Source organism: Chiloscyllium punctatum, chromosome 10, assembly GCF_047496795.1.
Source record: "Chiloscyllium punctatum isolate Juve2018m chromosome 10, sChiPun1.3, whole genome shotgun sequence".
Lineage (NCBI taxonomy): Eukaryota > Metazoa > Chordata > Chondrichthyes > Orectolobiformes > Hemiscylliidae > Chiloscyllium > Chiloscyllium punctatum.
The window spans coordinates 58576686-58594608 of record NC_092748.1 but is presented as its reverse complement, the minus strand read 5'-3'; the positions used below and the strand labels follow the sequence as shown (position 1 = coordinate 58594608).

At 42.2% G+C, this 17923-nt stretch overlaps 1 protein-coding gene across 3 annotated transcripts in view; it reads right to left on the bottom strand.

Moving 5' to 3' along the window:
* The window catches only part of col28a2a (collagen, type XXVIII, alpha 2a), a 113386-nt gene that overhangs the window by 39198 nt on the left and 56265 nt on the right, over positions 1–17923 (bottom strand). For all 3 annotated transcript variants that reach the window (XM_072579257.1, XM_072579255.1, XM_072579256.1), the window contains 3 exons: positions 14735–14803; positions 10078–10146; positions 192–263 (listed from right to left, as the gene is read on the bottom strand). In XM_072579257.1, coding sequence (XP_072435358.1) covers positions 192–263; positions 10078–10146; positions 14735–14803 — 210 coding nt within the window. The remainder of the gene's footprint in view (positions 1–191; positions 264–10077; positions 10147–14734; positions 14804–17923) is intronic.

Sequence of the window (17923 nt, the reverse complement as noted above, 5' to 3'; positions counted from 1 at the left end):
GGAAGGTAAGGAAAGATTGCAAGTATTAGCTCATTCTGATTTGTATTGGTTTTCATACTATGATTTAAACTTACATGTTCTACAGTCAGTTGCCATTTTTATTTTTCTTTCACTGCCATAACTACCATGAATACCATTTTACGGAGCATCTGAAGCTATCATTAGCGAAATAAGTGTAATCCTAGAATTACCTTTTGCCCTGGCGCACCATCTTCTCCTGGAAGACCAGGGAGGCCTGCCAATCCGGAGGAGCCAGGTTCACCCTAACAAACACAAAGATCAAAACCTCACTGGAGGAACATCAGAATATGCCGAGTGATGATTCTGTCATTTCACTTATATGCTTCAATGCAAAGATCATCTACTGCAGTGGAAATGAGGTCAGCCAATTGTTATAACTTATGGCAGCTCTGGATAACTCTCTTAGCACCGAAGATTGGTAGAATCAGCACCACATTTGAATATTGAAGGCCATATTGCTGTGTTTGTAATAGGTACTTTTCCAGGGGAGAGTGAACTGTACACAAAAATTGTTCGAAGAGCGGCATGGTGGCTCAGTGGTTAGCACTGCCGCCTCACAGCGCCAGGGACCCAGGTTCGATTCCAGCCTTGGGCGACTGTCTATGTGGAGTTCGCACAATCTCTGTGTGTCTGCGTGGGTTTCCTCCGGGTGCTCCAGTTTGCTCCCACAGTCCAAAGATGTGCAGGCCAGGTGAATTGGCTATGCTAAATTGCCCATAGTGTTAGGTGCATTAGTCAGACGGAAATGGGTCTGGGTGGGTTACTCTTCGGAGGGTCAGTGTGGACTGGTTGGGCTGAAGGGCCTGTTTCCATACTGTAGGGAATCTAATCTAATAAGAGCTTAACATACATGGAAGCATCTGTGGAGCAAAATCAGAGTTAACATTTTGGATGATGTAACGCTCCCTTAGAACAGAGGAAGGGTCATTGTACCCGAAATGTTGAGACCATAAGACACAGGAGTAGAAATTAGGCCATTCAGCACATGGAGGAGAAAGTGAGGACTGCAGATGCTGGAGCTCAGAGTCGAGAGTGTGGTGCTGGAAAAGCACCAGGCAGCATCTGAGGAGCAGGAGAATCGACATTTTGGGCATAAGCTCTTCATCAGGCTTATGCCCGAAACGTCTATTCTCCTGGTCCTTGGATGCTGCCTGACCAGCTGTGCTTTTTCAGCACCACACTCAGCCCATGGAGTCTGCTCTGCCATACAATTCATGGCTGATAAGTTTCTCAACCCCATTCTCTCACTTTCTCCCTGTAACCCTTGACCCCCTTGATACTCAAGAAGCTACCTATCTCAGTCTTACATATACTCAATGACCTGGCAATGAATTCCCTTCATTCACCACTCTCTGGCTGAAGAAGTTTCTCCTTATGTCCATTCAAAGAGGTCTTCCTTTATTCTAAGGCTATGCTCTTGGGTCTTAGTCTCTCCAAACAATGGAAACATCTTCCTAACATCTACTCTGTTCAGGCCATTCAGTATTCTGTATGCTTCAATTAGATCCCTCTCATCCTTCTAAACTCTGTCTAGTATAAATCCAGAGTCCTCAAATGTTTCTCCTATGCTAAGCTTTTCATTCCTGGACTCTGTTTGCTCTCCATAGATTTTCCAGCAATTTCCATTTGTGTTTCTGATTTATAGCATCTGCAGTTCTTTCGGTTTTAAGAGAATGAATGGTTCTACGTGAAAATGGCAAGTGGAGTATGGAACATAAGAATTGCTAGGCAAAAGACAACCAAGGTCCTGTCCTGGCAGCTTCGTGATAAACCAGCCTGGGAGGGACTGGAGGCCATCAAGAAAAATTCATGGTCGGGACCCTTGGTAAAAGAGGGGGAAAAGTCCAGGATGTCCAAATATTGTTTTGAAGTTCATGGATGTTCTCCCTTGATGAAACAAGATAGCCTGTAATAATCTACAAAAATTCAAAAATTTACCCACTTACTGAAAATAAGAATTAAATTGCTACACTAAAGGAAACTGGAAGTAAAACGAATGAAACTTCGAAGAAAAGCAAAAGGTAATAAAACCATGAGGTAGGATTTAATCAGCCTAATGGCAGTCTTGGCCATAGATTAGATCATTGGGGAACTTCCATCAGCTTTCTGAGGGAAGCCCACTCCAATAAAGTGTCTATCAGGTAGTTAACAGGTCACACTTAATCCTACCACAGGATTTATGTGGAGGTGCTGGTGTTGGACTGGGGTGGACAACGTTAAAAACCACACAACATCAGGCTATAGACTAAGGTTTATTTGAAGGTACAAGCTTTTGGAGCACTGCTTCTTCATCAGGTAACTAGTGGGGCAGGATCATAGGATACAGAATGTTTAGTAAAAAATCAAAGTGTCATACAACTGATGCAATGTATTGAATAAAGCTAGACTGCTGTTCAGTCTTTAATCACTTAGACTGGGTTGCAGGTTTCGATTAATATGTAAATCCCAGAACTTCTTTCAAGTCACAGTCCCAAGACAACTTAAAGTTTTATCATCATAAAAAAAAGTGATATCTCAGCTCAGACAATGCATTAAAAGTGTGAGGTTAGAGTCTGAATCCCAACCATGAGTCAGACTGGTTCTATTTCCAAAGAAAGAATTTATAAAATGTCACATGGACTGACTGCCTACAGAATGTGTGCTTTATGAACAAAATCAAATTTATCTGCAAATACAAATTCACCCCGTGGACTGACATGTATGTGGGAGAGACAGAGAGACAGACAGAGAGAATCTGTGTCTTTGATAGAGTGTGCATGTGAGTGTGACAGAGTATATGCCTGTGAAAAGGTGTGAGTGTGAATTTGTGTGAGACAGAGCATGTGTATGAGAGAGGCTCTGTGTGAGTGTGATCATGTGTATGCACGCAAATGTATATGTAGTGGGGTCACCTGCAGTATGACATGAACACAAGATCCCAGTTAAGGCCATCCTCATGTGTACTGAACTTGGCTATCAGCCTCTGCTCAGCAACTCTGTGTTGTTGTGTGCCCTAAAGTCCACCTTGGAGGATGGTCACCCGAAGATCAGAGGCTGAATGTCTAGACCGCTGAAGTGTTTCCTGACTGGGAGGGAACATTCCTGTCTGGCAATTGTTGCGCGGTGTCCATTCATCCATTGTCATAGCATCTGCCTGGTCTCGCCAAAGTACCGTGCCTCGGGGCATCGTTGCTTGCAGTGTATGAGATAGACAACATTGGCCGAGTCACATGAGTACCTGCCACACACGTGGTGGTTAGTGTTCCCACGTGTGATGGTAGTATCCACGTTGATACACTGACACGACTTGCAGTGATTACCATGACAGGGTTGTACAGTGTCATGGTCAATGTTGTCTTGACGGCTGGGTAGTCTGCTCCGAAAAATGGTCTGTTTAAGGTTTGGCAGTTGTTTAAAGGCAAGAAATGGAGGCATAGCGAAGATCTTAGCAAGGTGCTTATTCTCATTGATAATGTGTTACAGGCTGCGAAGAACATGGTGTCGTCTCTCAATTCCTGGGAAGTACTGGATGCTGAAGGATACCCTATTGGTCATATCCCATGTCTGCCTCCTGAGGAGGTCATTATAGTCCCTTGCTGTAGCACATCGGAACTGGCAACCGATGTCACGCTACAGGTGGCCCCCACTACACTCTACAGTCACACACTCACTCTTTCACACTCACACACACCCTCTCTCATACACACGTTCTCTGTCACACATAAGCACATGCACACACACACACACACACACACAAATACTCACACCTTCCCAGAGGCATATACTCCATCACACTCGCGTACATATTCTATCAAGCATGCATACACATGCACACACAAGTCTATGGGGTGACTTTGCATTTGCAGATACATTGTATTTTGTTCAAAAAGCACACAATCTGTAGGCAGTCAGTCCATGTGACATTTTTATAAATTCCTACTTCGGAAGAAAACCAGACTGACTCATGGTTGGGATACAGGTAGACTCTAACCTCATACCTTAAATGCATTGTCTGAGACAAGATGTCACCTTTTTTTTTCTAAACTTTACTCAAGGATTGAGGACCTAAGGATGAAATCCTATCTGTGCAGAGCATTTGGTCAATGAGAGCCTATTAGCTCTTCACTGTTAACAGCATCATTGGGTATGGTGGCAACTGCAGGTAATTGACCCTGGGCCTTCCCTGAGTATATGAGAGACACCAAGGCGAAGATGAGTTGACGGCAGGAGGGTTTTTGCAAAAGAAAGTGGAGCAGGGGATCAGAAAGGACTTTGAGAGGAACTACCCCTCACTTTCCCAAGGCTGGATCTTTCAATGAGGGACCCTGGGAGGCCACTTACAATCACAATAGGGTTTGCTGGGTGACTTTTATGAGGCAAGGGAGAGGCATGTGGCTCTAAGTTGATTATTGGTCACCACTAAATTGCAGCTTCAGGAACAAGTGGCTTAGTAATTACCCTAATTGACATCTCACCAGCAACAGGCAGGTTTCAGCTTCAGGCTGTCCCACCCTCAATTTAATCGGGGATAGTTTTTGTGATGCTAGAAATCTGAAATGCATTCCCCCACCCAATTTTCCTGCTTCCAGCCATCATTCCAGTTCAAGCATACACAATTAAATTTCACCCTCTATGAGAGAGGAAAAGAGCAAATTCTTAAACTGTGCAATATTTATCAGAAAGAAGAACTTAACTTTTTTTTCCTTTTTATTTCTGGAAGTTCTTGCACACAGAAGCAAAGTTTTTTTTCCCTCCACCACCAAATCACTGTGACTTTTCTTTTGTATTTAACTATTAACTTACCACCAGTAAATCACTGGTGTATTTGATTGGATATTGATGTACAAAACTAGTAATGGGCAACACGAACCATCAAATGTGAGGGAGGGGCAGGAAGAGATGGAAGGGGCTCAATCAAAATGGAGTTTGAGGGAGAGATAAAGCACTGTACATTCTGCGATGCCCACCTCTCTCAAAGAATCAACAGCATTGATGGACGGCATGTGCTCCCTCTCCAAGGACACCCAGGCATGAATATAACCACAGAAGTGGGACAGGGAGTCATCGGAGATATCTCCCTCCACAGTCTGCTGACTGGACTTGGTTTTGGCCAGCCTGGTCAAGCCCAGCAACGTACGGCTGAATTGTAACCAAAAACACAACAAAACATTTTTCAAATAACTAAGGGGGTCCAACATATTCATGATCCACAGACTCCACAATAGTGCAAAATAAACAGTTGAGCTGGGAGTACATAAACCACCACAACCATGGTTATATGGGACTGTTGTATGCAATACCCTCCACCTAGATCCTGGTGGAAAACAGGACAGCCCTCCGCTGGGGATTCCCACTGCCTGGCAGCAAATAAATATGCCAAGGTGTGTCAGGGCGGTGGATAAAAGAGTAGAGGTAGATGATGTGCAGCAGCACCTGTACAGAAAACGCCTCTTTATGAAGCCAAAGGTCACAGAGGGTATTCCCAAAAGACAGATCACGTTGTAGGGTGAAGGTTCCTGAGGGAGGTTCAGCACTCCAGGGCTAATGTGAAATTTCATCCGAGCAGGGATACACTTGGACAGGATTCTACCGCATGCCTCAGCATTCTCCAACATCAACTTTGGCAGTCTCCTTTGTCTATTATATTGTGGATCTGACAAATTTACAGGCAGTCATTTTTAATGCAAATATACACTTATTGAAATGCCTAAAAGTCTTTCAGTTTTCAGTGAATTAATGCTAGCCCTTGTAACCAGACTATTAGAATTCATTTTTTGCATTATTTTCAAAATTATTTACAAAAGATATAACAAAAACATATTTTAAATGTGAAGAAGTGTGATGCAGAAATATTTGTTGTTCTCAATTAGGATTCACAGAAAAATCAGAGGTGCAGTTCCTGTAAATGGTCAGTAGATGGAACAATGTGTAAACATAGTTCATGGGCTGGTTTTAATGCTTCTGTACGAGTAGTTAAAAGGTGAAGTTGGCACGTTGTGGTTGCCAGTCACCATCCTGCCTTTTAATTGGCCTTCTGCTGGTCCCTTCAACCTGGCCTCAACTTTACCCTTGCAACTCTTCTCCATCTTGTCAATAATCTTGGTGAACAGCACACAGACATCCATTTAATATTGTGTTTATTGCAGCATTTGCCAGCTGCCTACACAGCACATATCCTGCACGTGTATTCAACCCAAGGGCCACGTTAGAAACTGGATGGGGGGGGGGGGGGGGGGGGGGGGTAGTCCTTGGTCCAGTCAAGGAGTGACTGCTGTCAGTCAAGAGCACAGTCCATGCACAGTACAGGCCACAGTCAGTCAGTCAGTCAGTCAGTCAGTCATCAGCTTGGGGCTCTCACATCAGGGAATATGTCCAATTGCATCCGGAGTATGGGTAGCAGTCACTCCTGTAGGGCCAGCGGCAGCAGTCATGGGAATTGCTTATCATCAGTCAGGAAGCTGCAAAGACCAGGGTCAGGGTCTGGTCAGCCACACCCAGGGGCTGTTTGTCAGTCAGATGTCTGTGGCGAATAGAGTCTTTGGATTACATCCGCCAATGGTTAAGGAGGGTGCAAGGGAGGCCCGTAGGGCCACTAAAGGCTACATTGCCAAAATGCATAGGGAAATCAGAGTTAGAGCAAGAGCAGAGATACCTGTGGAGGTGAGAACAAGGACAGTGATGAGGGTGTTCTTCAAAGTTTATGGGGGTTATGCAAACAGCAGTGGAGGGCATGATAGGCTACAGGAGTTGGGGTTGTTGACAGTGACCACTATTTTGCCCTTCAGAGGGAATGTGAAAGAGCAGGGTGGACAGATAGAGGCAAAGCTCAATGTGGTGGATCTCCACATTGGGGGAAATGAGTGGAGATGGGCTGGCAGTGGAGTGTGAGGTAAATAGGGATGTGGAGGTTCTGCGGAAGCACCTGTTGACCAGGCATAGTCCAGTACTGAGAGTCCATGAGAGCTTCATTCCCTGCTATCATTTGCCATGCTCCACTAGGTGGAGTCAGTGTTAGTTTGATAGGAAAAAACCCACACGATCCAAATCTACTGGACATTAGGACATTGAAGGGGGAAATACAGGAAGCATGCGTTTACAAACTCCAGCTACATTTCATTTGTAAACATTTCCTCGCAGATGCTGCAATTCACTCAGACTGGATGTGCTAATGTGTCGAATATTGGCCATAGGCAGATTGCATTGATGTTATTGATTCTTGCAAATCTAAGATTGCCATCTCAGTGATGCAGGATTTTGGAGCAAGAACTTCAAAGGAGGCAATTGCTTGTCAAAAGCAATGTGAAGCTTCCAAAGGCATAATGGGATGAAGGGAACACTGCTGGATCATATCTCCTATTAGAATGTCCATCAATCTAATGGATGTAATGGAAGATGGAATGGTTGAGGTGGATCTGAGACAGCAAGGGGATTGGAGCACAGTGTCACAGTCAGTCAGTTGAGGTGTACCTTCACGATGTTTGTGCACAAGCTGCAACCAGGGCCAAGGTTGGGTAGATGATAGGGCTTCTGAAGGTCTGGTTTCTCAGCTTTCAGAGTGATCTAAGGAGGACCTCCAGCATAGGTCACAGTGTGTTGCACCATCCTGGTGTGCTGGATTCCGTGCAACTGGAGCAGGAAGGTAAGCGATACGATCAATGCTGAGAAGTTGACAGAATGGGAGTAATCTTCTGAATGAGGATAAGGACTAGGAGACTGAAGTGAAGGAAGGTCTCCTTGTGGATGACAGAGCTCAGCTAAATTGGGCTCTATGGACCCTGACAGGGCTTGACTGACATCTGGGTCCAGTGGAAGCTAAGTGCAGAGGACACTGCTGGACTGTCAAAGTCAAGATGCCAGCATTTGGTTCACATTCTGGAGAAAATTGGAGTCTGTATTCATTTCCTTTGTGTTCTCTTTTGCTGGTCGTCAATAAAATTTCATGTTTAGACTTGGTCTGTTTATTTCTTGCATTTGATGTTCTCATACTGGACAACAACTACATGCAGGTAACCACTCGGTGTTGAGGAAAGAGTAGCAGAGACTCAGAAGATCTTCAGATAGATTGTGCATAAGGACAGATAAACTGTGTGCTGTTGTGTGTTTAGACAGTGACTAGGGTTAAGAATGGAGTTCTATGGTGTGGAGTACTATCCTCAAGCATGTGGCATGGACAGTGTGGCTTTATGGCTGCTGTGCCATTGAGAGGCAATGACAGATGGCCAATGCTAGTCCAGGTGCACAGTGCCCTCTCAAAGACGGCACTGAAAAATGTTGTCTTTCAGCAGATATCCACTGAGTAGTCAGTTGTTCTGAGAATGGTGTATGGTGAGATGGGGACAGAATTGAGTGCAAGGGATGCCTTAGGAGTAGGGTAAATAGTTAGTGAGGCATGTTTGGAAAGAGATGCTGAGAAATCTCACTGAGTCATACGGCAAGAATTCCTCCAAAAGAAAACTCAATGCAACTGGCATTTAGGCAAGAAAAAGCATTACATTCAGTCCCTTGTGTCTGTCATGACTGAGAATCATCCAAAAGTAGAGATCTAAGGGACTAGCAAAAATGAGGAATTGAAGGAAATCAGTATTAATAAAAAGGTTGTACTGGAGAAATTAATGCAACTGAAGGTTGATAAGACTCTGACTGCATGCCATATTCTGCATCCCTGACTGGTGAAAGCTATGAAGAAATGTATGCACTGGTGACCATCTTCTAAAATTCTATAGATTCTGCAATGGTTCCTGCAGATTTTGAGCAAATGCTGTCCTGCTGTTTAAGAAGAGAGCAAGAGAGAAGTTGGGAAACTGCAGACTTATTAGCTTTATATCAGTGGTAGGGCAAATGCTAGTATCTATTACAAGGCATGATAAATGAACACTTGGATAATAATGATATTAATAGAGAGAATTAGCATAGATTTATAAATGGGAAACAGAATTTGATCAACTTGTTGCAGTCTTTGAAAATGTTACCACTGTAATTGATGAAGAGAAGCCAATGAACATGGTTTATTTGGCTTCTCAGAAGGCTTTTGATCGAATCCTCAAAATTAGCAAAATTAAAGCACATGGGATACGGTTAAGGTTAACCCTAAAATATTGGCATAGATTAAGAATTGGCTAACGGGCAGAAAACAGAGGGTGGGAATACAACATATCATTCTCATGCTGGCGGACTGTGATTAATAGGGGACCACAACTTTCCACAATGTATATCAATGATTTGGATATAGATACCAAATGTAATATTTCAAATTCATGGTATACACAAGGCAGGGTGGAAAAGACAGGGTGATTCAAGGAAATTTGGAGACTTGGTGAGTGGCCCAAACTATGGCATATTAAACATAATATGGAAAAATCTGAGGTTATTACTTTGTTAGGAGAAACAGATATACAGAAATTTATTAAATGTGAAGAAACTAGAATGCGTAAATATACAAGAGGACGTGGGTGTCCTCGTCAATGAGTCATCGAGGGTAACAGTCAGGAAAGCTAATAGAATGTTAGCCTTTATTTGCAAGAGGATTTCAGTATAGGAGGAGTGAAGCCTTGCTTCAATTTTATTCTTGGTGACCACATCGAGAACACTGTTTTGGTCCCCTTCCATTAGGAAGGATATGACTACCATATGGGGAGCATAATTGAAACCATCAAAATACTTAAAAGGTATAGAGAGGGCACAGAGAGGTAAGATGTTCATCCTGGTTTGGGAACTGACAACCAGTGGCACAAACTGATAATAAAGGAAAAGCCTTTTATACTGAGATAAGGAGAATTATTTTTAAATTCAAAGCTATGAATCTTTAGAATTCTCTACATCAGAGCTCAGTCATTGAGTACATTTTAAATAGAGATTGACAGATTTCTAAATACCAATGATGCAAAGGGATATGAATAGTGTAGGAAAAATTGATGGTCAGCCATGATCAGGTTGATTGGTGGAGCATGCTCCACTGGCTGAAAGACCTATTCCTGCTCCTATATGATTCAACCCCCATATTTCTTACAGGTATTATGCATACTCCATTATTAAAACATCTACTACCCACTGATGTCTCCATTATTATTTGTTACATACTTTTGGTCCTGGTTCTCCAGTTCCTCTTTCTCCTGGAGCTCCAACTTCTCCTGGCAAACCTTGATCACCCTGTAGAAATCAGTTAGTATGAATATACATGTCTCTTTCAAATAAACTGAGCACAAAACGTGAAGCAAGATATATATGCACTAAATTCAATTCCAAACCCAATTCACTTGATTTTCCAAAACAAGGAGTTGGATTTCCTGATGTGAGCTTACGTTGATCTCAATTGCTCGTGACTGGGACTGGGGCAAGGATGGAAATCAGAAGCTGCCATAGATTTAAATGCTACAAATGTCATCAGCTACAGGGCTGGGAAGTCAATGCAGCCCGAGGAACTGTGGGAAAGAGAGCTTCTCAGTGTATTATATTAGGATCAGGTATAACCCTGTCCATAATCCAAGGGAATGGATAACTTATATAAATCATGTTGGACATCCTTGTCTGGTGTAGTAGAACTGAGGTGCTAACACCATAGAAACCTTGTACCTCTACTCCAAGAGTTGGAAGCTTAATGTTTAGATCAGGTTGCAAGCATTAGCCAACAACTTGAGCATTATCTTTTTAATGGACCCGTAACTATAACAATTAACTTGTGTGACAATGATTGCCTTTCCAATTTCAAGCCCACTTAAAGTCCACAATGAGGCCTACAGCCATTGGTCAACATCCAAAACTCACTGAACAATCTCACTAAAACTTGCAATCACTTTTGATGAATTTGTGATGATGCCAAGGAGCACAACTGGGAACTGTTCAAATCTGTACGTGTGACATACAGGGACAAGAGCAAAGAAGAATGTGTCCTTTTGGAATGTAATTTCCTTCCCATTTATCAATGGGCACAAACCTGGTGCATTTGGGTTCCACAGTAAATTACGTCAAAAGGAACAATAATGTTCACATGAGCTGACCTAATATTAGCTCAGCCACAGCACACTGATGGATTTATTTTACATCATGTGGAATAATTGCACTCCCAATTAGACTAATAGGCTCAAGGCCAAGTTTAACTAGAAACTTGGCAAGCTCAACAAATTTTGACATCACTCAGAATTCAATGAATTTACATTCTCTCTGAATTAAGTAAATAGTGACCTGCTTTTCTTCTGTAAAGAAAATCAAAAGCAGTGCTGGACTTTAAAAATAGCTGAAGCACACACTGAATATTATAACTCAATATTAATAAGCAGGAGAACAATCTCTTTCAGAATTGTACTAGAACACAAAGTCTTGGGGGCCTGGCCACCAGCACAAGTGCAGTGAACTATAAACCTTACTGATCCTAGCCCTGAGTGAGACACATATTTCACAATCCCTGGGGCCAGATAATTTATAGGTTCAGTCTGTCACATTGCATTTACGATTGCCTTTCAGTCGTGACCTCCCCAATCCTCTCGAGAGCAGCTGGTGTGGCTTACGGTGATTCTGCTGGGGACAAACCTGAGGTCAACCCTTGGGTCAAAGCAAAAATTTTAAGAATGCCTTCAATCTTGAGATCAAAATTAATATGTTTTCTATTGATCACCATTCTCTTGGCTGTGCAGGTGCTAACATTAGAGCCTCAGTGATAATCTCACCATCAGTAATCTGGATTGAGTTCCAGATTGAGGTCGACAGTGATATTGAATTCAAGTTCTGCTTCAAATATCTGATTTCCCCCGATTCTTGAGAGAGCAGAAAGCTCACTTCTTCTCTGGGATAGTGTATTAAAATGGCTTAGAAGCAATAAAAATATACTGCCATGAAATATTAACATCTATGAGTTCCAAAAGGAATATTTGTACATTAAAAATAATAAAAGTGTATTAAAATTTTAAAAATGGATTTAAAGAAGATTGGCTCTCACATAAAAATCTATGCTTTGGAAATAATATGAATCATAGAATGATGATTACAGCACAGGAGAAGGCTAGTCAGCATGTTATAAGAGTAGCACGATGGCTCAGTGGTTAGCACTACTACCTCACAGTACCAATTCCACCCCTGGGCAACTCTCTATGTAGAGTTTGCACATTGTCTGTGTGGATTTCATCCTTAGTGCTCCAGTTTCCTCCCACAGTGCAAAGATGTACAGGTTAGTTGAGTTGGCCATGCTAAATTGCTCATAGTGTCTCGAGGTGTGCAGGCTAGATGGGAAATGCAGGGCTATGGGGACAGTGGGATGCTCTTCGGAGGGTGGGTGTGAACTTGATGGGTGGAATGACCTGCTTCAACACTGTAGGGATTGTATGTAATATCTTTGGAACTCAGCTCTTTCCACACCCGCGCCTTTTCCTGGAGCCTTGTCATGATTGGATTTCCCTGCACCACATTTTCAGGCAGCGTATTCCAGATCCTAACAACTTGCTGCATAAAAGAGGGGTCTCTTCAGGCTGGCTTTTTCTACTCACTTTAAATCTATTGGTCTCAACCCTTAGTCCATTAGGAAGAATTTCTCTTTGTTTGTTTAGATCCCTCAAGACTTTAGACACTCCAATATCAAATTTACACTTAAATCTCTCTTCCCTCAAGAGAACAGCATCACTGTCTCCAACCTATCAATGTAAGTGAAGGTTGTCCTACCTGGAACCATTTCTATAAACCTTTTTTTTTAACCCTTTATGACGCTTTCACATTCTTCCTAAAGTTAAATTGTCTGAACTGGATATGCTTCAGTTGAGGCCAATTTATTATTTTATCAAGCTTTATCATGATTTCCTTGCATTTGTATGTCTCTATGCATCTATTTATAAAGCCCAGGGAACTATAGACCTGTGAGCTTGACGTCAGTGGTGGGCAAGTTGTTGGAGGGAATCCGGAGGGACAGGATGTACATGTATTTAGAAAGGCAAGGACTGATTAGGGATAGTCAACACGGCTTTGTGTGAGGAAATCATGTCTCACAAACTTGTTTGAGTTTTTAAAAGTAGTAACAAAAAGGATTGGAGAGGGCAGGGCGTTCGACAAGGTTCCCCATGGGAGACTGGTTAGCAAGGTTAGATCTCACGGAATACAGGAAGAACTAGCCATTTGAAGTTTAATTCAGATAAATGCGAGGTGCTGCATTTTGGGAAAGCAAACCTTAGCAGGACTTATACACTTCATGGTAAGATCCTAGGGAATGTTGCTGAACAAAGAGATCTTGGAGTGCAGGTTCACAGCTCCTTGAAAGTGGAGTTGCAGGTAGATAGTATAGTGAAGAAGATGTTTGGTATGCTTTCATTTATTGGTCAGAGATTGAGTACAGGAGTTGGGAGGTCATGTTGCAGATGTACAGGACATTGGTTAGGCTACTGTTGGAATATTGCATGCAATTCTGATCTCCTTCCTATCGGAAAGATGTTGTGAAACTTGAAAGGGTTCAGAAAAGATTTACAAGGATGTTGCCGGGGTTGGAGGATTTGAGCTATAGAGAGAGCTGAACAGGCTGGGGCTGTTTTCCCTGGAGCGTTGGAGGCTGAGGGGTGACCTTATAGTGGTTTACAAAATTATGAGGGCCATGGCTAGGATAAATGGACAAAGTCTTTTCCCTGGGGTTGGGGAGTCCAGAACTAGAGGGCATAGGTTTAGAGTGAGAGGGGAAAGATATAAAAGAGATCTAAGGGGCAATGTTTGCACACAGAGGGTGGTACGTGTATGGAATCAGCTGCCAGAGGAAGTGGTGGGGTCTGGTACAATTTAAAAGGCATTTGGATGAGTACATGAGTAGGAAGGGTTTGGAGGGATATGGGCCAGGTGCTGGCAGGTGGGACTAGATTGGGTTGGGATTTCTGGGCGGCATGGACAGGTTGGATCGAAGGGCCTGTTTCCATACTGTACATCTCTATGACTCTATGACCCAGGATCCTTTATATTTTATTAGATGCTATATCAATCTGCCATACCAATTTCAAAAGCCTGTGCACATAAATTCCTGGGTAACTCTGCTGTTATACTCAGTTCTAACATCAGTCTGAATAATTTATTTTATTTACCTCATTTTTCTATTCAATACATACCTGTTCATCCTTTTCTACATTAACTTTCATTTGCATACATATCTGTTCATTCACATAACCTCTTGAAGTCTATCAGAACCTTCCTCCTAGCTTACAAAATTTTCAAGCTGTGTGTCATATGCAAATTTTCAGTACAAGACACTAGGTTACAAATAAGAAAAGAAAAGAAATGGCTAGAAAAACCGATCACAGGGGAATCTCCTATAAATAATCTTGCAGACCAAAATACACATGTTCTCATCTATATAGCTGTTTGAGACATTGCGATGGCAATGTAATAGCAAAGAAAGCAGCATTCTGAAATCAGATGGAGTGACATTTTCAGACCTTCATGTTAGTATTACTAGTAAGTGAGAAACTGAGCAGAATCTTTACTCATAACAGTAAGTGAACAAAGCAAGTTCCATTTGCCTGATTTTAACCAATTCAAACCCCACCTATTTACACAGAGTTGCTTGTTGAAGGACATGATGGACTGTCAATTTTAATAGACTTTTGTCACTTGTTTTGGTTTTTTGGGCTTTAGTAGCTTTTGCAATACAGGACATATTGAAGATGCATTGAATTGTTCTCCAAATACTGTCTAAAAATGAACATTTACAGTTGAATTAAGATCTTGTTTTTAGGTTTGTAAAAATAAAAAAACTTCTTTGACACATTTTGGATTTTCTTACCTTTGACCCAGGCAGACCTTCACCTGGAGGTCCTTTAGGTCCAGGTGGTCCTCGCGGTCCCTGCACTCCCTGTTGACAAATGCAAACAAAAATACCATCATTCAATGCAATTCCATTAGTACGATTGTATAATAGTCTAAAACAGGTTTGATGTTTGAGTGGGAGAAATGGGTAGACGAGCAGAGGCTTTAGACTTTAGGAAGTCAAACTTTGAATGGGTGAGAAATTAATTTGATGCTTCAGATGGAGTTGAACTGTTCGTAGGTGAACAAACCTACTGAGAAACAGTGGAAAATATTCCAAAAGCTTTTGACAACACACAACTGGTGCATATCTACATAATAGAAAACTCCACTTATGCAGCTAAAAGACAATTGTTAATTAAGAGACACTATCAAACTAAATGAAAAAGATTTATATGAGAACATGGAAGAGGGGTAATGCAGCACATTGTGTGAGCTAGAAAACAAAGAAAGGAAAGCAATAAGAAGTGCAACAGGAACATAACTAAAACTTGAAAGGCAAATCAAAGCCAAGAGTAAATATTATTAAATATATTTGAGTAATTTTAATGTTGTGAAATAGTGTAAAGCATGATAGTAAATCAGCCATCAATTTTACATCTTTTACTTTTCTTGTGACCAAAGTCATCTGGAGTACTGCTTTCTGCCTTTGACAATAAACATCAGGTGACAAGATGTTTACTGGAATGATACCAGAGCTTGAAGGATTAGATTATGAGGGCAGATTCTCTAAAATTGGTTTCTATGCTTTTAAGTTTGGAAGATTGAGAAGTGGTCGAATCAACTTACCCAAAATGATGGAAGTATCTGACAGGTAGATAAAAAGATCCAATTTTAATTCTTACTGTTTGTTGCTGAATGGTGTTAAAATGAGACAGTCTCACTAGGCGTGAGGTGGGTTGGAGGGGGTGGGGAGTGGAAGGTGAGCATTGGACTATTCATACCACAATATTACACCATGGGTGACATTAATAAGATGGTAGTGGGATTTCAGCCCTTCAGTGGGATGATGAGTGCCCTTTAGAGCTATGACCAATCCTGAAATGTTGACTTCTCCACCTGCTGATGCTGCCTGGCTTGCTGTGTTCTTCCAGTCTCCTGCTTGTCTAATCTGATTAGTAAGCGGCTCTGCAGTATCAGCAATGGGGATCCAGTTGAGCACAATTGGGATAGCAGGCAACCTTTGAGGAAGGCAAGCATGGATCCTGGACCAGGATCAACTCAGGGATATTGGGCAGGAATGGGATTGGAGTTGAAGGGAAGAAATAATGGGATGTGAGATGAAGTTGAGGAGGGAGGAGGAGGAAGCTACTATTTTGTTGGGGGAGTGGAAATGGGGGGGGTAATGCCCCAAGGCAGAGGGACACCGTCAAACATAGAATTCCAACTTTCTTCCCACCATTTAAAAACACTTATTAAAAATTGAGCTACCCAATCCTGCATGACTGCTTACCCCAACTATAATGGTGTGGGGCAGGGCTATATTAATATCAGTTGAGTTTTCAGCAAATTCAGTTGACCCTTAGTTATTGACTTACACATGCTGAGCAAGGGGTGGATATTGAAGCACTCCCCTACTTCCCCCAACTGCCAGTATGCCCACCTCCCCCCTACCCCCAACTGCTAACCCCCGAGTCAATACTATCAGGGAAAGCTCAGGATGGCTCACGGAAGGTAGTGAGCTTAGTATCCATCCTGTTTTATATGCCATTCTGACTGGTTGAAAACATTCCTGGTGGGGACATGTAAGCTTGCTGTGTTCACAACATGTCCCATTGTTAACCTGCTCTTTTGAAGCAGCAAATCAGACACGTGCAGGGAGAAACCAGTGTCAATCTTTATCAAAATACAGTTGGTGCCTGTAATGTTGCCGGACCCATTCTGTAAACTCCTTGAGAATGAGGGTCCAGACAGCTTCCCTGCCAGGTCAGATCTGCCAGTAGACAAAGTGGGCACCAGAAAGCATACAGCAATTATATTTAGAAATATAATTTCAGATTTCTTTGTGGGTCAGGAGGACACAGATTTAGTCCTCTCTTACCGTGGGCTCCCCTTGACAACTTGATCACTCCAGAATCCATCTTGTCAACTGACTGCCTTGGACAGGGAGCCAGTAGATATGGTATATCTAGATTTCCAAAAGGCATTCAACTAGGTGCTGCATAAGATACAGATGTAAGGTGTTACAGGTAATACATTAGCATGGAAAGAGAATTGCTTAACTAACAGGAAGCAAAGAATGGGGATGAATGAGTGCTTTTCTGGTTGGCGATCATTGTCTAGTGGTGTACCTCAGGGATCAGTTTTGGGATCATAATTATTCACAATTTACATAGATGATTTGGAGTTGGGGACCGCATGTAGTGTTCAAAGTTTGCAGATGACACTAAGATGAGTGGTAGAGCAAAGTGTGCAGAGGACTTTGAAACTTTGTGGAGGGACATAGATAGTTCAAGTGAGTGGGCAAAGTCTGGCAGATGGAGTACAATGTTAGTACATGTGAAGTTATCCATTTTGGTAGGAGTAACAGTAAAAAGGACTATTACTTGAACAGTAAAAAAATTCAGCATGCTGCTGTGCAGAGGGACCTGGGTGTCCTTGTACATGAATCACAAGGTTGGTCTGCAGGTACAACAGGAAATTAAGGCAACTGGAATTTTGTTCTTCATTGTTAAAAGGATTGAATTTAAAAGCAGGGACGTTATGTTACAGCAGTATAGGGTGCTGGTGAGGCCGTACCTGGAGTACTACATGCAGTTTTGATCTCCTTACTTGAAAAAGGATATAGTGGCACTAGAGGGGGTGCAGAGGAAGTTCACTAGGTTGATTCCGAAGTTGAGGGTGTTGGTTTATGAAGAGCAATTGAGTAGACTGGGATTATATTCATTGGAATTTAGAAGAATGGGGGGGGGGAAATCTTATAGAAAAATAAAAAATTATGAGGGGAATAGATAAGATAGATGTAGAGAAGATATTTCCACTGGCAGGTGAAAGTGGGGCAAGAGGGCATAGCCTTAAAATTAGGGGGAGCAGATTTAGGACTGAATTGTGAAGGAACTTCTCCACACATCTGCTTCAGAATTTACATGGGCCTTACTCCTTAACCTCCATCCTTAAAATTGGTGTCAAAGAACTAGATTCGTTTTAGCAAAGTCAGAATAGCTCA